This window comes from Pygocentrus nattereri, chromosome 7 (assembly GCF_015220715.1).
Source record: "Pygocentrus nattereri isolate fPygNat1 chromosome 7, fPygNat1.pri, whole genome shotgun sequence".
Classification (NCBI taxonomy): domain Eukaryota; kingdom Metazoa; phylum Chordata; class Actinopteri; order Characiformes; family Serrasalmidae; genus Pygocentrus; species Pygocentrus nattereri.
In genome coordinates this window covers 15,397,824-15,419,037 of record NC_051217.1, presented here as the reverse complement: position 1 = coordinate 15,419,037, position 21,214 = coordinate 15,397,824, and the positions used below count along the sequence as shown (strand labels likewise).

Sequence of the window (21,214 nt, the reverse complement as noted above, 5' to 3'; positions counted from 1 at the left end):
GTGGATGTTTTCAGATCTAAAGCAAGAGTGGTGCTTGCTTGATTTTACATTTATTTGGTCCATTTTTTATAAGCTTGTCTGAACACAAATCTAAAGATTTTTACTTTTTTTAAATAACCCAGTGATAAAGAGTGAGCTTAATTAATTTAATTAGCTGGTCGTATCCTGTGATTGGGGGAGCTGATGGGTTGAATTGTATTTGACTAAATTGGGGAGAAAAAGGGGGCGGAGGGGGTGTATTAAATTATATTTGGTCATTCATTGTCAATAAAACAACAGAAAAACTAAAAATAGCATATTAAACAAATCTTATTATGTACTATTAGATGATTGTCAAAGTTATAACTACCCAAATATATTTAGTCAAAAGTTCTTTATTGTACTAAATTTAGTTCTTGGACATGACTCATTTAAAGATGTATTTAAAGACATATTTTTCTTCACTTTAAAAAGTCAACACATCTTATTATAGCTATATGATTAGACAAAATGAGTTTCATCAGACTGTATGTATTGCTTATAAGAACTCAACAATATTACTTTTATTCTAGAAACACAGATATTGCAATGAGTGTGAACATGAAATCATGTGATTTCCAGAGTGAATACATTATAGATAGCATACATAAAGTCAATGATTCCAACTTCTCAACAATTGTAGACTTTAATTTTTATACTTGTTACATCTTGTCTCAAGGGGAACAAGAGCTTTTCATGTTGCTATTTCTTTGGCTGGTTTGTGTATGGCAAGCTCTGTCCAGTGTAGTCTGCTGATTTACTGATATTACTGGCTTCAGCAGTGCCTCTAAATGATGCTTTAAACTCAGTGCTCTTCAGTGATAAACAAGTTTAAGATATTGGAAATAACCTTAAGGTATCTGGAAGTAACTTTGGTTTAATCACGAGAGCCATCCGAGGAACCTTAAAGAGAGCAACAATGGTGGAGCCTTAGCAACATGTATTATGAGTGCAACTGAGCTTCATCGTGGAACTATGGATGGTTAGAAGAGTCAATCTGAAAAGTGTATAAACAGATTAACAGTGTTAAAAAATAGTGGCATTATTTTTGTATTTCTTTGACATCGCTAATAATCATATATATATACATATATATATATATATATTCTCTCTTTCTCTCCATCTCTCTCTATCTCTCTCCATCTCTCTCTCTCTCTCTCTCTCTCTCTCTCTCTCTCTCTCTCTCTCTCAGAAGACCGGAAGCTGTTTGTAGGGATGCTGGGAAAGCAGCAGAGTGAGGACGACGTACGCAGGCTGTTTGAAGCGTTTGGGCAGATTGAGGAGTGCACCGTGCTCCGGGGGCCTGATGGGGCCAGTAAGGGTCAGCACCTACACACCTCCCTCTCTACTGTTTCACCTCCATCATTCTTTCCCCTTATCCCACCTCTCACTTGCTTTCACTCTCTTTTTCTTATCCACTCTCTCACCACATCCCTTTCTTTTTGTATGGGTTTAATTCCTTTGTCTTTCTATCTCTCTACATCCCGCTGTGTTTCTCACTAGGTTTCTCTCTTTTTCCGTCTCTTAGTGATGTGTTGCTGGTGTGTGTGCACTTTGAAACTCTCAAGTCGTTGTTATGTAATTACATAATCATTTGCATCTCTAATTACATAGTTATACATTACTAGTTACAATCATATACACCCAGGTTATGTAGTAACTACAGAATCAGGTTTTGAGTCTATATTTCTGCCTTTTTTCCAGTGCTTTAGATTTAAGAAAATTCCAAAAATAAATAAATCATGACATGAAAAAATACATGTTTTTTCTCTTCACAAAGATGAACAATGATTTTTCCTTATGTTCAAATCATAATAAAATATCCCTTCTTCTGCTCACAAACACAAATATGGAAACGATTTAAAATGTACAGTTCGCAAATTTAATGATAAATTAAAAAAAATAATAATTATGAAATAATAAAAAAAGATTCATATAAAACGATGACACGCGTTTGTTATCCTGGGTGATAAGTGTGATTTCTATGGGTAAAAATGTCATCAGTTTAAAGCAATGGCAATTTATTTTTCTGTTCATTTTTGTGTCGTTACTGCATTTTCAGTTTGCCCTCCTCTCCATCTCTCTCTCTCTCTCTCTCTCTCTCTCTCCCTCCATCTCTCTCTCTCACTCTCTCTCTCCTTCCTATTCAGTCTCTTTCTGAGTGCACACCTGTCTCTCACACCTTCACTCTCTCACCTTCCCTGTCTCTCTCCACACCTTCATTTTCTCCCGTCTGCTCTTTCTTCCTTCCTTTCTTTCTATCTCTTCTGCAGCATGCCCAATTCAAAAAACACCTACTCATTCTCTTCCTCTCTCTCTTCCGTTCTCTTCATTCTGCAGCTCTGTAACGAGTTTTCTGTTTTGATGGTGGCTTTTTTGTGTTTTATTTTTTTTCTCAGTTCAACAGGGATGAATCCCAATAATATACACCGTGAACAGCACACAAAAGTTTGAGTGGAACATATTCAGACTTTCCCTGTCATTCACACTGTTGCTAGTATTTAAGCAGCTGCTTATTCGCCCACTCAGCGTTCCAGCCCACTTCAGTCTCCTGCGTAATTTGTATAGATTTCACTTCTTATTGTTAAACTCCTGATGGATTCTTAGAGTCAAACCAGGCCCAGAATTATATCTCACCATTGCAAACTCCAAGTAATTGTCTTCCTACATACCATCAATAAGCAGGGGCGTAATGTAAAGGGGGGTGGCATACCCTCCAATAAAAGACTGAAATATCAATCATGAAAGAAAGGAGAAAAAAGCAGACATTGAGATATATTGTGGGTTTTATGAAAACAATGAAAGGTTTTACTTTTATCAGGTGCAATTAACACCTTCAGAGTGCAGTACAGAGTAATGTTATTAATTTGAGCTTAAGCTGTTTCTGTTTTCATTTGGAAGTGCTCTACTGTTTTTTGTTAACAGTTCAAGTGCCAGTTTAAATTAGAATGACTGTCAATTGATATTTTTTACAATTTTAACTAAAAATTGCTAAAGTAAAGTCCTAGAGAGAGTGACAATTAACCATGCCGAATAAACAATTACACCCATGCTCATAAGTAATAATAATAATAATACAGCAACTACAGAGCTTTTGCAAAGATTGATCAAATTCTGGTTCAGAAAGAAGATAATGTGACCAACGTCTAACATTTACCTTTGGAGGTGTGGAAAAATATCCCTGCTCATTCTTTTGAAAAACTGAAAGCAAGCTGCAACTAGAAAAGTACATTTCCTAGAGCAAATTCAGAGTGATTGTGCAGCTTAAGCTTTCCTTTGTTTGTGCATCGCAAAGCAATCACTAGTGAAGCTGAAGAGTGGACACACTAAATACAGAAATACTTTAAATTATGTTTAGTTGTTACATATGAATAACTTGTATTTAATGGCCATTTCATCTGGATGTTCAATTAATAAATGGTGGTCTAGGACAGTAGAATAGTGTACTGATGGCTCAATACAGATTAATTTGCCTTTCTCTAAACTTGAAAATAACACTGATCCTTTTTATGACTTGTAATGTAACAGGCAGACTCTGGCATGAGCTCAGTGATGCAGGTTTTTCATTCCCCAAAAAGTGTCATTGGGTAATCACCATATCACTTAGGCTCGTTCAAGCGTTTAATGATGATCGTATTGCAGATCTTTATGGGAAGCACAGCCAGGTCGGCTGTTCATACACCAACTGTCGTCTGTGCTCAGCATAAAGGGAAAAGTTTCAGAGAGAAGGAGAAATACGGTTAGAGAGGAAGTTTCAAGCCTGCAGGCAAATAGGTTAGCGCTTAGAATCACAGAATCGCACTGGAGATTGCCAGAGTGTCTGGGCTGTGAGATTAGTGGACATACAGTAAGCTGTTGTGCAGAAGAGGGACGCTCTGAACGCTAATCTGTTCTGTGCTGTATATAGCTATGTCTGCTGAGATGTTTTATGCAGATATTCAAAGAACTGTGTCAATACTATCTGAGAAATGTAAACTGTTCTATCTGTAGTCCCCTCAGCAATTTCAGAGGGGAAAACAGCATTTGGAAGCACCAGCTCTAGAGTATAGTTATTGAGATTCAGAGTAACACAAACGTTTCCAGTCCCACGACTGTTTCTATACCATTTGACTGATGAAAACTATGTTCTATCTATAAAAGAAATGTGCATATGACAATTCAACACAATATGTGAAAAATACAAACAATATATCTTTCAAAAATAGAACAAATGGATGTCACATTTCATAATGACATACAAATAACTTGTTTTAAAGCATATATTCTTTTCTTTTCTCACATTTTAGCTCACAAATGCGATAGAAGGACCATGTTTCATTCTCTATAAACATTACAATGAATAGTTCTTTGAAGTTCTACGGTATTTTAATTCTAGGTAGAGCTCTTAACATGGTGTAGAACATTTATGTTATGTGATGGTTCTGTAAACCTTTAAAAGATCTTGATAATCACAAATCCCCTTTTTAAATATGCCTTTTAAGGGCAGTGGTTCTCAATCTGGCCCTCATGGACCCTCACATTTTTGCTCTATCCTTAAGTGTTGTAAGTCAGATTGGAGCAAAAATGTGAACCATCTGGGGGTCCTAGTTTGTCAGCCACTGCTTTAGGGAACTAAAAGTGATTCTACTCTTGTACGGTTGACAAACTCTTAATAGTGCCTTTATTTTAAGAGTATTAGACATGGCCTTTGCTAAAACATGGTCTGTTTGGAATTGTAAAACAGCTAGGTCATATTGTGTATATTCAGAGTCTGTGTGTGTGTGTGTGTGTGTGTGTGTGTGTGTGTGTGTGTGTGTGTGCATGTGTGTGTGTGTGTGTATATATATATATATATATATATATATATATATATATATATATATATATATATGGGCTGTCAAATGATTTAAAAATTGAATTGCGATTAATCTCAGAATTTCATCTGTGCGTGAGATGAGGACTTTTAAGTGAATTCTTACAATTAAAATGGTGAACACGTTTTGTGCTAAATGTACTTATGTTAAAAACTGCTGGGACAAGAGAAAACTGTTTGGGAGTTTTATTCACTCACATACTAGGCAGTAATACTGAACCTACAAAACACAAAAGTGGATTTGTAATAGATTAGGGAGCTGTAGTCTCAAATATAAGACATGTAGTCACATATTACTGTGTCTCAGTTCAGATATGTGTAACAAAAGAAAATAAAAACTAAATAAAACTTAAAATGTGCTGAAGTTGTGTTCAGTCACAGCCTATAGGACTTCACAGTCCTGCACAAATAAAAATAAATTACACAAAGTTGGACTTCAGTAAAGACATGTAGTGTCATACCACAGAGCTACAGCACTGTAAACAGCATGTAAAGGTGGCTAGTAGACGCCAACTGGAAGCTCATCTTACGCTGACTGGACCTCACGTGATATTCGCTGTCATGGTAACGTTTACTCTAAGCGCTACTCCACGCATGGGCGTCATTTTGCATCGGATTACTTGTAGTGAGCATGTAAACGAAGATTTTCATCAGACTGTTGAATAGAGTGAGAATAAACACCTCAGTCTGAATCTATAATCCGATTATATACAGTCGGATTGGCAAAAATCTTCGCATGTAAACGCAGACACTTACTCCTCTACTCTTAATGAGAGATGCCGCTTAAGGTCAAGTATCAACATGAAGTACGGATGACTCGCAGGGCCAAACAGAATTTGCGTTAACGGCACTATTTTTTTAAAAATTGCGTTAAAATCGTGTTAATGCGTTATTATCGCGTTAACCTCGACAGCCCTAATACATATATATATATATATATAGTTTTGCATTTAAATTCTATGAGGGGGCTACACACCTAAGATTTGATTTGACCTATACAACATTCAACGCTGTTATCAAATATTCAATATTTGCGCACAATCAGTTGAAATAAATCAGTTGAATTCTAAATTAATGCACCCATATTGAAAACTGGTTTAGCGCTGTATGCTGTTATCAGCACTGGTGGATATGGAGAGATATACTGTGGCTGTGTGTTCTGATAGACAGATTCATCTGAGCATGTCTATAACCCAGCCGAGTGTGTGGTTGGGTGATTTTGACGTGAGATAATGTGATGATATTCCAGACCGAGCAAAGGAAAGAGATGTAGCTCTATTGAACACTATGATTGGTGTGTATGTTTATCTTGCATGTACCTACTATGCTCATTGTCACACTGAGCTGTGTGGGCGTGCATGTCTTTTGTGGATGTAAATCAGTATGTATCCTTCTTGCTTGTGGCTCATAGAGACTGTCCTGGAGCATCGTCTTCAGGAGCGTTCTTCACTTTCCCTCCACCAGACCCCATGACCAAATGACTGACGGCTGATTAAATGAAATAAGCTCAGCACTCGGCTCAAACAGAAGTTAATGAGCTACTCAAGGCAACCACACACAATTCAGTAGTGAAGATCCAGTGCAGTCATTGTCCTCTATCTTTTCAACCAGGCTTTAAATGTCTTTGCATCCCATCACGGCTCTGCTGGCTGAAACTGCCTTTTTCGTGCTCTGAATGACCCTGTATCTTTTTAGTAAGTGTGTTTTATTACAACAAGTGGTAACACCACTTTTTTTCAGTGGCCTTTGTAGATGCTAATTAAACTCTTAACATAGTATCAGTAACACATCAACAAAAATCTCAGTGAAGTAGCAGTAGTGAAGCATCTGAATACACTGAGGGAAAGATGTATTAAAGATGTATTGTTGATACTTTACTTACATTATGTAGATGCATTGTTGATGTTACATGAAGTAGTAGTTAATATGTAACTTCCATTAAGTACAACCTAAGCTTACCCAGCCTTAGCTAAAACCTAACCCTTAGCCTGGCCTTATCCTTATACTTATCCTAACCTCAACCGTAACCCCAGACCTCATCCTAACCCTCATTCTAGCCTTACTCCTACAGCCCCAGATACAGAATGGTGTCAGCTGTTTGTCTATAACAGCTTGTTGAACATATTGAGTTTGTCTAAATTAAACCTGTTACGTGTTCTGAGAGATCTCTCTTATACATCTACAGATATGAACTTGGACACACAATAAAGTGAAAAACAACTGAATCCAGCAGATTATAAAGTCTATTAATTTAAAGTCTCTACTAAATGTATTTACTGAATGCATTCACTGCTGCTACATCATTGATATGTTGTTAATTTAGTGCTGAGGGTCTGTTAAGTGTTTATTTAATCTAAAAAGGACCACTCAAAATAAAGTATTGCCAAACTAATTATTGAACATTCCATTTTGTCATTACTCTTGAAAATAAATGCATAAATCGGGGCTTATTTAACTTATTAGTAACTTATTAGTAAATGTTATTTATGTTGCTTTTAGGCTTTGGAGTAAAATGCTTTGTTTTGGTAGTGATACAAAAAGTGATACAATTGTTTTGAAAGTGATACAATTGTACCATTTTCACAAGTTTGAGACGGCCACCTCCCAGCAGAAAATACTTATAGTCTTAGAACATAGAACAATAAGCAGGATGATACTGAATCCCTTGAAATCAACAGTTCCTCTCTAAAGGCCTAGAGGCCCTTAAGGGTTCCCAGCTGCCCAAATGTAATCAGTCAACCAGCACATGTTTGCTTGTTTTTTTTGTTTTTTTTTACCCTGGAGGAATTAATGGAAGAAAACATTCCATAAAAGGGGCAAAGTTATAGGGAAAACTCAGGCTTCAAGATAGCTGCTACTTGAAATACAGAACAAAGACGGAGTGCGTTATTACAAATAACATCATGGCTGATCATCACAGCCGCGATGTTATTAGCGATAACACGTCGTCAGATGTTCTATTGATTTTATACAGTTCTGTAAAATAAAGAAGAAAGTGAAGTGAAACATTGTAACAAATGTGCTTTTCTACTGCCAATTATTTCCACCAAAAAATAAAGCTTTTACATTATAGATAGAACCATAAAGTAGGTTCAGATCAGGTTTTTCCATATTTCCCAGATTAACCTGAATGTCATTTTGTTCCAGTCATCCTATATTGCATTTAACACCTTATCTTGTTGGGAAAATAGTACTTTGTTTATTCCTGGCTAATTCCAGTAGGCTGTTTTGTCATCTGATCAAACAGGCTACAGATCAAACATTATCTTGTAGAAGTTTCTCATGTCTTTACATTCTGTTTTTCTGTGTACTAAAGTGAAACATGGTTGTTAGCTGCAGCATAAGGTGAGCCAGTACTTAGTAACCGGTGCTCAGTGGAGTGGTACAGTTATTGTGGGGGGAAAATGATGTAATCATGAACAACAGAATGAAAATCAGTGCAGTTGGAATGAACTGTTATATAATAGTGGCTTTACAATGAAATGTAATCATTTCTATTGATAACAGCATGTGATAGTGTCAATAACCCACGAAGAATGTCTATTAGAGATTAATCAACAACTCAACATAGTTTGGAGCAAGAGTGTAATGATTTAGGTGTGCAGTCTGCATGACGCTAACTGAAGCTATACTGCATGATGCTAACTTAAGATATATGATTATTTATTAGCTACATTAGACTCATAGCTCCAGTGTAAAACTACAGAAGTAAAATACCAAATAAGTCTTGGCTAACGGAGTAATTTGATGTAAATCATGTATTTTTTTCATTGTAATTGTCTATAGCGTCTGTGGCCACATATGAGTGTGAAGTTAAATGTCTGTTTCTGGGTAGTATGTGTGTATGTGTGTGTGCTTGTCATGATCCCTCGTGGTCTTTAAAAATCTTGTCATTGCAAATGCTTCTGGCAGTGTGCAGCAGTGAGGCCGGCTTCCAGGAATTCAAATCAGACTGCCTCTCCCCCCGTTCAAACCAGGAGGGCTACATGGACCATAACACTTTTCTTTTGCCCCTGTATTGATGTAGATCCGTATGGCTCTCAGCCTGTTAGTGTCCCCAGACCCAATAAAAATGGCCAAGAAGTTTAATATCCACGTCTCCCTTTTCCCAAGCGTTCCCCGAGGGCCATGTGTCTATGGCAGCAGAAGCTGAATAGAGTTCAGGCCTGTCAGTAATAATAGAGATATGGCTTTTACTTCTGTAATTATGATGTGTTATACATGTCATCTATTCAAACAGACTGAATTCATGCATGAATATTATTTTCTCTGCAAATTCAAAAGGGAGCATGGAAACCTCTCAGCTAAAAGCTGTCCAATCTTTTCTTCTTTTTACATCCTCCCTTCTTTTCGCCAGCGAGCACAAAGGCCTCAAATTTGCACTATAATTTCTGAGTCCCTCATCACTTCTATTTCATTGGAGATCTTCAGCTCTTGGCTCTATGTAATTCTCTTCTTTCTGGGTCAGGGAAAAGACACGGCAATGGGAAACGCAAAAGGCGCTCTGTGACATAGCTTCCATATGCTTTAAGTTCCCCGTATCATGGAAAAACTCATTTTCCCTGCTTTTTTTAAATGAAAGAGTTTGACATACACTGTAAAAAATGGGAAATGGCAGAAGTTGATTTAAAGTGTTTGGGAGATTTAGATTGATTAAACTTTTTTTTTACTTCAGCCGCACAAGCATTTCTGCTTCTGAAAGTATTGCTTTGCTTTGCTTTAGTCAAAGTATTCATTTCACTTGAATTGAACAAGCTACACTGCTTGACTGCTTGATACAGCGTGTATTTTTTTTTGTTGAACTGTGAAAGTGTTGTTAAGTTTCCAAGAATACCTTTTACCTCTATGAAAATGATATATATTTTTATTTATGATTATATTATTATTGTTTATTTTTCAGTATTTACATTGATAATAGTAAAGTTTGTAATGTAGACTTTCAAACTTAACTTGTTTATATACATATATATATATATATATATATATATATATATATATATATGGCTATAACCAACTGCTTTCAAAAGGACAATATCTTTCTCTGAAAAAATTAATATTAGAAAAAATGCAATTACCTGTATAAAATAGTATAATAAGTTGTGAATAACTGATATGATTGTTTGATGGCCCTGATTGTAATATAATGGTTTTCTGCATTTACAGTCTAATTAGACTGTTAGAAAACTATGGACATTTTTCCACAGCACAAAGTAGAACTGTTGGCTCCAAAAAGAAAAGAAGAAGAAAAATAGAAAAAGGTTTTAGAGTCTTTTAAATTCAGTATTGCTGTGGTGTCACAGCTGTTAACACATGTACATATGACCACCCATTCAAGCTACAGAAGCACATTCTTTTTGAAGTGGTAAGGACTGTTGTTACTGCAGTCAGTCTGTAGCAGTGTTATCAGAAGGGAAGATGGGAGGGGGTTGATTAAATGTTATGTTGTTCCTGGCTGTCAGGAAGGAAATGGATCATTATAGCCTTCCAAAGTTTTTGCACACCCCAAAGGAGTGACTGAAATTTTTATGTTTTGGACTTCTACTTGCATATAAAATATGTCCTGCAATGTAGCTTCTTTGAAGAGAGAAACATTTGTGCTCTTGCTGCTGCCGACTGGAGGATCGCTCAGAGTCTCATTTATGGTTTCAGGTCACAGAGGTTTGACCATTGCAGGGGTTGTTAGATGGATGTTTGTGCTGGACCATATAGTATTGCCTCCTCCCTGCACAAACGAAAGGGCCTGCGGGTCTCAGAGTGGCATGCTCTCTTCTCTTCTTTCCACTCTAAAGGTTAAACTCTTTTTGTTCCCTCAAACAGAGACATGCATTCAGGATGGCACCCCAGCAGGCTGACTCATTTAGGGTCACAGTGGAAAAAAAGAGAAGTTTTCATCTCGATCTGGAGGGGCCGGGGGGCTGTGGCCACAAATTGTTCAGGGCCACAGGAGAAATCAAAGCATGTTTCTGTCTCATCGGACAATGCCCGTACCTTTCTCTCGCTCCTCTTTTCATCCTCCCCCCTTTAACACTACTCCTCTTATCGTGTGTGGCTTTTAGAGGAAGGCAGTGAGCATGTTGCTTTCCCGGCTTCTCATTTCAACCAATGAAAGGCTGAGCTTCGCTTTGCTGTTGTTAATTTCACATTGTAGCTGCACTTTGCTGGTGTACATTTAGAGATTGTAAACCAATCTAGTGACTTTGAAGTGAACTTTTTGACCACATAGCCACTCCTGGCTCTTGGCTGATCCACTACCCTAAATTATCTAGTTAATAGTGAAAAACCGACTCATAATGAATGGGGTGGAAGGAGACTGGTATATTGTCCATGACAAGAAATGGGCTACAGTCTATAATGCACATCTACTGTATGAAGTGACATTTATATTACCTTTACATTGATGCATTTGACAGACGCTCTTGTTCGGAACATCTTGCAATTCAGTTTTTTTAGTTACAGAGGTAGACAAATATAAAGTTAGGAGTCTTGCCTAAAGGTCGGATCTTTCCATTGGTATTGTGACATGTAGGGTTGGTGGCCCTCATAATGGGTCATTAGTTGAAGGGTAGGAGGTAGGAGTTTTTAATAAAGTGGCCACTGTGTATGCTTTGGTATGTCTGTGCATGTTTTGACATGACAATTATTTCTCACCAGTCGCTCATTGCAGTGCAGATTGCAAATTTACAATTGCTAACACATTTGTGAGAAAGAAAAGGCTCAAACCTGCCAAACAGAATGTAAATTAAATTTGAAAGTCATTCATTGCATAATTATGTAACTATATAAGTATATACAAATAATCATGTACTGTGAATTGAATGTATAGCAAAAATTAAAACAATAATTACAAGAAGAGTTTTAAAATTTAACATCAACACAGTTTCCTTAATCTAAAGCACCAGAAGGTACCTGAGAGCTAATAGTGTCCCATGCATGTGGAGAACCTTCAGCCTGCTAAACAGTGAGTGAGTTACAAGTGAGGTCCAAGAGTTGCTCCTCATAAAACGAATTTAGGATCTGAATATTTTCTTTTCACTTGTTAGAGTTTAACACTGACATTTATTTATACATATTAGAGTTTACTGTAGATTAACAAAGCCAAAATACCGAATCTTTTCTATTGGGGACATATCAATTTACAGTAGAGACAATTTTGCCTTGATTTTTACCTGGTTTTAGGCATACATGTCATTATTGTATATCTACCAATATTTACAATTTTATGTCTCATAGATGTCAATAGAAGATCCACACTCAGCCATGAGATCTTCAGTACTCTTCTTAAATATGTTTATTCTTTAAATGGTAATGCCATTACCAAACATGGTGTTAACACCTTAAATGGCCCTGGCCTGCCAGCAGACCCAAAGTTTTATTATGTAATTCTATAACCTAAGAATAGCTCAGTTTACATTTAAGACCCTGAAGTTAATGAATAACATTAATATGTAATAATCCAAGAGTTAACTATCTGTATAAACAAATAAATTCATATGTAAAAAAAACAGAAATATGGACAGGTGCAACATTCCTGTATTCAGATCACCATAATGTGTATTTACTGTGATAGGTTGGGAGATGAAATCATACGCTTGCACTTCTTAATAGCCACATTTGTTGGTACTGACAGTGTCCCTATGTGAACTTCCATGCTGAGGTATTCAGGCTTCCCTGGAGGTGTAAGAGCTGAGGCTGGTTTATGTTCTTGTGTAGAACGTGATGTAATGCTTTGTCAATACAAACCTGCTACCTTCTCACAGACTCGCTTCTTCATGGGGAATCCAATGAAACTGCACTTGCTCCTAATCCCAGTGAACTCTATGTGATAACAGGGTCACTCAAACTGTGTTAATGGTTTGCATAATGCACTGAATGATGCCTGGAATTGGTCCATTACAAAAAAGACAGAGGTTGCTAAGACCAGAGACTACATATTCAGATTCAACATACACCCTTTTAAATGAATAAAACATACAAATAATGTAAATTTGGGTCATGGAAGGAGACACTGAGCTACCACTTTAGGTAGGTAAATTGATACAATACTATGTAACAGTCCAGCTGTAATTCAGGTCATTTCCAGCCAGAACAGTGTATTTAAAGGAACTTGCATAGAAGCCTCAACGACTGAATACAATATGACATATTTTAGTATTAAGTGTGTTCACCCTCTGCTTTTATTGCAGCTTCCATTTTTTTCAGGAAACTTGCTATCAGTTTTTAAAGAAATCTGCGAGGATACTTTTCCACACCTCCAAAGTTCAGACCTGTTGCAATTTGGTTGCATTTTCTGCTTCTCACAATCCAAGTACACTATACTTTTTCAACCATTTCTTTTTCCCAGTAACAGTGTACACAACTACACATCTTTATATTGAAGTCTTGATTCTGGAGTGGTCAGTCTATTGCTGTGAGAACAGCAGCAGTTTTTTTTTTTAGTGATTGCATATTGAAAATCAATGTGCAACACTATTGTCATTACATTTATATATTTCTTTTTCTTCTTCATCTTATTGTCTTGCCAATTTTTTGTCTGCAGTTTTCGAGATAACTAAATGTATGTTTTTCACACAGTCTTCATTAAATTACATTTTTTACCCATGCACATCAATCTACTGTACTTGTGCTCGACCAAAAGACACCATTACAGATATACTATCTCAGTGCCGGCCCCTGAGCATGAATCCAATGTTGTTCTGCACTGCACTCATCTGTTTGTCTTTTTTTTATCCCTCATTCCTCCCATAGAATCCTGTTCATTTTCACCCTCACTCAAGCCCTATTATTTCCTTTACACTCCAGCCACCAAACCGCATGAACTCACTTATGGCCGATCCCCAAGCTCTAATGCACAGCTGTACAGACCCACACTCCTTTTTATGGTGTTTTTTACTTCCCTCATTCCTCTCATAGACTCCCATTAATTTTCAACAACACGTAGCTACCACTAGCCCACTCCCTATAAAACACTCTGCATTTTCTTCTGGAAATGCTCTATTCTACTGATTTCTACATTTTTTTTCTTTCAGTAACAGCTTCACTGGCATACATCCTTTCAGACTCATAGTGTTGAGCTATCTTCTCACAGGGAAAGATGGACAGAAACACCTGCTTTTTTCAGATCTGAAGCAAGAGTGGAGTTTGATTTTCACTTATTTCTCAACGATGAAAGCTTTAAGTGCCGTTTATCTGATGAGGATTGGTTTGGTGGTCTACCAGGTCTTGCAGGGTTGTTAGGGGTCCCATTTTCTCTCTACATTGTAACTTTTTTTTTCATTTCAGTTTTTAAAACTTTCTTTTGGCTTTCCTTTTCATTATCAAGTGAATCAATTATCGTATATCTAATGTCCTCATAAGTATATCCTGAAAAATTATATACAAAAATGAGAATAATTTACTTAATAGTTAACTACAACTTTTATGACTGTAAAACAGTGAAGGACAGTCTCTGGTTTTGCAGTCTCATATATGCACTATATTCTCTTGTACACAGACACTGGAAAGCCTAGAGATTTGATAATATGCAATGTTTCCCTGAATTTATTTATGTGTGTGTTCCATATGCATGTAGCTCTCCTGAGTGAAGCATTCATCAGCTGTAATTTGAGTGATTCATTGTTTCCTTGCCTGTGGGTACAACATGATGAATATTTTGTATATGAACAAATCTACTTGGTCTGTTGAGCAGTTTAAAATGCACTAGTAATATTAGTCGTGTTTTAAGACATCCTGTCTATGAGTGCAGTTTACTATCAGTCATAAACTGCATGGCAGCCTCTGATAAATAGGATTAAATGGACTACATGTTTTCACTGATATTTCTTTCTCTCTGATCAGCTCACACTGAGTAATTTGATCTGAGCAAATCCTGTTTGCTCCTTTGATATGAAGGCAGTTTGTTCCTTCATTAGATATGAAGATATGAAATAAGTAGGAGGCATAAGATTGAAAAGTATTTTAGCACTGGGTGAGCTAAGCCCCATTTTTACCTAAATTTTAAACTCAAGCACCGATAGGGCCTGAAAGATGGATTATACAGCCATGCTTTTGTCATCATAATCTCCATTATGAGAGACTACACACAGATCAGCATGTGTAAATATTAAACAGATTAATAAACACAAACAAGGCTGTTGATGTATGTGTGAAATGTGTGTGTGAAAGTGAGGTTAAGGAAGGTATTAAAGGGAGAGAGAGAGAGAGAGAGAGAGAGAGAGAGAGAGAGAGAGAGAGAGAGAGAGAGAGAGAGAGAGAGAGAGAGAGAGAGAGAGAGAGAGAGAGAGAGAGAGAGAGAGAGAGAGAGAGAGAGAGAGAGAGAGAGAGAGAGAGAGAGAGAGAGAGAGAGAGAGAAAGAGAGATATTACTGAAAGGACATCCGGGTCTGTGTGGCTAATACATTCGGCACAATTATACAGATTTATTCAGATTGCTGCACCCAGTGTGCACACAAACAGCAGAATACATTAACATAGCAGATAACATGAAAACAATGGTAATGAATGGATTTGCCCTGTTTGAGGGTAGCTTGCTAACACTGACCCCCTGCCCCCTCTCTCTACAGGCTGTGCCTTTGTGAAGTTTTCCAGCCATGCAGAAGCGCAGGCAGCCATCAACAGCCTCCATGGTGGACAGACCATGCCAGTGAGTCCAAACACGCACAAACATACACAAACACACACAAACACACACGGAAAGGGACGTAGTTAAATATACAGTGAGATTTTGAGGGTTTGATCAGAATTTCTCAGCTGCTCCTGAGTGGAGACACAGAATCAACAGATAAAAAAACTCTTATTGCCTCTGCTACTTGTTACTTGCTACTGCTACTCTCTCTCTTTCTCTCTCTCTCTCTCTCTCTCTCTCTCTCTCTCTCTCTATATATATATATATATATATATATATATATATATTTGATTTTCTTCTGCAAATTTCTCTTTCTCCCATTCAGTCACTGTCAATGTACCTTCTCTTTTTCTCTGCCTCATATTTCTGCCTTTCCTTCTTTCTTATTCTTCCACTTCCTCTCTTTCTCTTTCTCTCGCTCTCTCTCACTCTCACTCTCGCTCTCTCTCTCTATTTGATTTTCTTCTGCAACTTTTTTGTCTCTTTCTCCCATTCAGTCACTGTCAATGTACCTTCTCTTATTCTCTGCCTCATGTTTCTGCCATTCCTTCTTTCTTATTCTTCCACTACCTCTCTTTCTCTTTGTACATATATGTATATACATATATAGACTGTAGCCCACCTGTTTCTCTGCATACTTTGTTAGCCCCCTTTTACTCTGTTCTTCAGTGGTCAGGACCTGCATGGAGCCTCAGACTCACAGAGCAGGTACTATTTGTGTGGTGGATTATTCTCAGCACTGCAGTAACACTGACATGTTGGTGGTGCTGCTACACTGTGTCCACTCACTGTCCACTCACTGTCCACTCCTACCTTGTTAGTCTACTTTGTAGATGTAAAGTCAGAGACGATAGCTCATCTGCTGCTGCACAGTTTGTGTTGATCTTTCTCTAGTTCTTCATCAATGGTCACAGTACTCCACCCACAGGACACTGTTGGCTGGATATTTTTGGTGGGTGGACTATTCTCAGTCCAGCAGTGACATTGAGGTGTTAAAAAATCCTCCAGCACTGTGTGTGTATATATATATTTCTTTTCTCTTTCTTTCTGTCATTCATTTATTCATTCATTCATTCATTCTCTCTCTCTCTTTCTCTCTCTCGTTTTTTCCACTACATCTCTGTCTTTCGTTCCCTCTCTTTCTCTCATTCTTCCACCATTTTTCTCTCTGTGTCTCACTTTCTCTCACTCTCTTTCTTATCTTCTTATATTTTTCATTCTCTCTCCCCCTAATTTTCTACTTATAAGCTCTGTCTATTTTTCTGTCTCTTATTTTTATGCCATTTCCTTTTTCTTTCTCTTATTATTTGCTACCTCTCTCTCCCCCTCCCTCTCTTTCATTCTTCTGCTGCCTCCTCTCTCCTTGTCTCTGATGTTCTCCTATTTCTCTCTCTTTCTCTCATTATTTCCCCTTCTTACTATTTCTTCCTCTTTCTATCTTTCATCTTCTTTTATGACATCATCTCTCTCACTCTCACACACAAAAGGAGTAGTTATTCAAAAGAAGTAATCCATTACAAATTATTAATTATTTCTCTCAAACTGTAATGGGATTACTTTATTTATTGCTTCCTGAGAAAAGGTGATCTCACTACTCATTACTTTACTACAGCATTGCCCTCTACAACTCAAACAAACCTGTATCAATTGGGAAGTAAAAGGAAAAACTCACTAGGCTTTATTTATTTAGAAAGAAATAGCCAGTTGCAGTAAATATCATTTAAAAAGCCTGTTACTGTCACTGCCTTTACGCTAAACAGGATATCCCCACTTACGCTTGAGTTAAATCATGAATGACTAATGCTGTTTAATACCTGGAATCTAGTCAGCAGACACAGTTTAAAATCAGCCCCAAAGTGAAATCTCTGTAAGTAACATGTAAAGCTCACAGAGCTGCTCCTGGATAAAAATCAGCCAGGCCTGTTTAGATGAGTTTATCTCTCTCTTCTTCAGTATCAAGATCTTTATCCACCAGTTTTATGTTAGCATGTTTAAATGTTTAAATTTTAATGCACAAAAAAACATATTACTTTGTACTGCATTACTCTCAATGCTGCTTTCCTCTTTCTCAGTTTCAGTTTCTGTTTAATAAGATTTATTAGCATCACCATATTTAGATACAATAATGCCAAAGCATGATCAAAAGGCAGGATTTAACATTTGAAATATTCAATGATTTAAAAAGTCCCTATTTATGGGAAGAAAGACCAATACTAATAATGGTAGTAAACATAAAAATATAATGAAAATTTAAAATAAATAATTGATGATAATAATAGTAGATTGAGTAGAATCAAAGAACAGATAAACAGTAGTTTGAGGATACATAAGTAAAGTTGTTTACAAACAAGGCAATCACTTGTCGTGTGGGGGGGCTGTATCTGTGTGTCTGTGTAGTGGGCAGGTGGGTGTATTTGTGTATGTGGGTGTGCTGTGTTTGGGTGGTTCACTCACCGTCCCTTATATTGTGGCAGGCAGATATATACCGTGCTAGCTCAAATTTTATAAAGTATATTTTGAGTAATTGTTTGTATTTTTCACATCCTGTGAGAAAGTGCAGCTCTGGCTCTACATTGTTGCTGTCACATTGCTGGCATAGTCTCTGCTCTTTAGGCAGCCACAACCTCTTATAGCGGCCCGTCTGCACAGCCAGACTGTGTTTCTCTTTCTCCTCTCTGTCTCAATGTCACTTTCACTCCTTCTTTCTCGCTATCCTCCTCTTCTACTGCTCTCTTTTTCTCTCTTATCCTTGTTATTTTTTCACTCTCTTCTTCTGCTACTTTTTCTGTCTCTCTCATGCTTCTGCTTCTCTGTCTCTCTTTTTTAATCCTCCTAATGTATTTTTGTCTGTCTGTCTGTCTTTCTCTCTCTCGCTCTCTTTCTCTGTCTCGCTCTCCACGCTAATTGGTTTGCACTGCTAATTCTGTGCTTCCCTGCATGGCACATAAAGGCCAACATCGCTTAAGACCATACACAAGTTACAAATGTGATTAGCCATTCAAATGATGTTGAACAAATTCTTTCCATGCCAGTGACATAATGCATATTCAGTAGTCACATTTGTCCTGGTTGGCACAGAGCAAGTCAGGAGTCGCATCACTATTGGACCAGCTATGTACCAATGATCTCCATGCTAATTGTAACACTGTTTTGTTGTGGTTGGAATTGATCATAAAGACAATGTAATACAGTTTGGTGATGTTTATGCAGATAATTAACATTCAGCAATTTACTTGGTTTAGATGTGTTCATTGTGTTTGTGTGTGTGTGTGTGTGTGTGTGGGGGGGGGGGGGGGGGGGGGTAGGTGGTTGTGGGGGCTTGTGTGGGTGTGTGTGTGTGTGTTAATCAAATAGAACACATTTTTGTGTTTGCAGGCTCCAAAGGCTATAAATTACAATTTCAGGGAATGCGTTGTGTCACAAGGTCATGGCAAATCTCTCCTATTTCTGGAAACTGTTCCGTTACTCCAACATGACATATGGAGCTAGTAACAAACCAAGGGTGCATCTAAAGCCATCCAACTTCTCGTTAATAATCCATATCATCTATACCCCTCTCTGCCTCCGCACCTGTACCCTTCACACCCAGTCCAACCACAAATTAGATTAATTGACAAGGTGGTCATGAGTACTCAACCAAAGCGATCTGGGCCGGGGGGAATTTTCTTCATTTGCTCAATATCTCTGCCACATGTTGTCAACAACAGCTAAACAAAATGGTGGATCCACAATGAGAGCAAACTGTAGAGAGAGCTAGAGAGGGGGATGGAGAGACTGTGTGTGATGAGAGTATGATAAGAATGGGTACAGTGCCAGCTGCAGGAGCGGTCGTGGCCAACGTTGGCACAGGAGCAGCTGGCGCACGTATTAGCGTGCGTAAATATCACCTGGCCACTGATATGTTTGACCATAATGAAAGGATTTAATGGAACAGAAAGAGCAGACGCAGATACAGAAGGGCACAGGGGATGGAGCACATCAGGGCCAAAAGCCTCGCTGGCTTTTGGCTACTTGGGAACTGTGTTAGCATTTAGCTTTATCTGCATGCAGGTCAGTCTCAGAGTTCAACAATCTGAGGCCTAGAACTTAATTTAAGTTCTACAATACAGATGTAGCCTGTCCGTTTAAAAAACAAAGTTTGGCTTTAAATGCTGATTGGACATTTTAACATACTGTAGACGTGTAATATAGACATACAACAATGTTCATGTAATAATAATCTTTGACAACCATATATTATTGTTAAAAACTACATTAGGAGGCAGAAAAAAATTCTTGAGCTAATCATCAGTAGTACATTAAATTATTTTTGTAAAATCCCTATTCTGCACCCAAATCTTGATTTAGTGCCCAACAAACACCGGGGGATAGCTAGTCTTGCAGGCCAGACTCCATAGTTTGGTGCTTTTCATTGCATAACATGGCCAAGAAATGCCATGTCAGGAGGTGCATGCAAAAGGGGGCTAGGGGATACCTACATTTTTAGTTTTTTAATAGCATGTTTTATTTGTCAGTATTATGAACATTTCATCTATCACAATGATAGATATTCATTTTATTAAAAAAAAGAAGGAAAATAGAGAAAAACTGCCAAAAGTTAATCTTGCTAATAATATCAAATTCTTTAACTCATTTTATCCCGTTAATGTGATATCAGCACTCAAACCTTTCACTTAAACACTCTTCAGCCAAAACACTTTCAATATGTGCTTTTTTAACAGCAATTTGGAAAAGAAAAACATCAATTCATTATTTAGGCACTGATAGAAGTAGTAAAAAAAAAGACATTCATCTAAAATAAACGAATAAATAAATAAGTATTACAAAGAAGAAGTAAATAAATACATAAGTGATAAATAGTAAAAATAAAATCAGTTGTATGTACATAATATGTCTCCTTTGTACTTCTTTCACGATGCTTTAAGGTGATTCCCTGCCGTTGTCATAAAATTGTCAGGTTTACAGTTTTCCTTCCCAATTAGGCTAATTTTGAAAATGTAATCACAAATCAATATTATAAGCACATTTTTCTGTCATTTTCAGTATTTCCTGCGGCTGTATTTATTATTGTAGATAGTGTAAAAGGAAAATTAATCATTTGTTGGATGATTGGATGATAAAAAAATAAATAGGTGGCGACCTATTGACAGACAGCTATTCTTTATTGATATACTGCAATACATAGTTTGCAAGTCATTACTAAAGTATATAGATGATGAAAGATACCGAAGCACAACAGTAAAAGTACAATACTGTTTCAAATAGAGTAAAGAACTGAACGAGGGAGAAAAATATGACTAATAAGCTAAAACAAATGCCAAAGCTGTACTGTAGTGGAGAGTTCTTTGAGTGCAGGTTAGATGGTGAGGTGCTTTACCTGTGGGCAATGGTTGTCAGATATTGTGTTTCACGTTGCTGTGGAGCTGATAAGAGGCACAGCTGAGGTCCAGTGTGATAGCAAAAATGTTGCAAACCATAGCCCACCATGTTTTAAGCCAAAGCTACCAGACACTAGTGATTGTATTATTACATCGAGTATAATGTTGACTTTCACTTTTCAATTTACATTTTGTAATATATTGAAAGCATTTTGTGGTATATTCCATTTCCCTCAGGGCTCCATGTTTAGACAGCAGAACTCCACTGGAAAAGGCAACAGTGCTTAGTGACAGAGGATTGCACATGCTGAGGTTAATAAAGCAGCAAATGATTAGCTCACCTTTA

At 37.3% G+C, this 21,214-nt stretch overlaps 1 protein-coding gene across 8 annotated transcripts in view; it reads left to right on the top strand.

Moving 5' to 3' along the window:
* si:dkey-205h23.2 (CUGBP Elav-like family member 6) overlaps positions 1–21,214 on the top strand; it is a 205,927-nt gene that overhangs the window by 148,206 nt on the left and 36,507 nt on the right. For 5 of the 8 annotated variants that reach the window (XR_005130457.1, XM_037539903.1, XM_017706459.2 and 2 more), the window contains exons 4-5: positions 1,211–1,339; positions 15,429–15,508. Coding sequence is in view for 7 of the 8 variants with exons in the window: in XM_037539903.1 (XP_037395800.1) it covers positions 1,211–1,339; positions 15,429–15,508 (209 nt within the window). In the remaining variant the exon portion in view is untranslated. The remainder of the gene's footprint in view (positions 1–1,210; positions 1,340–15,428; positions 15,509–21,214) is intronic. The other 3 variants (XM_037539902.1, XM_017706375.2, XM_017706546.2) reach the window with 2 other exon arrangements.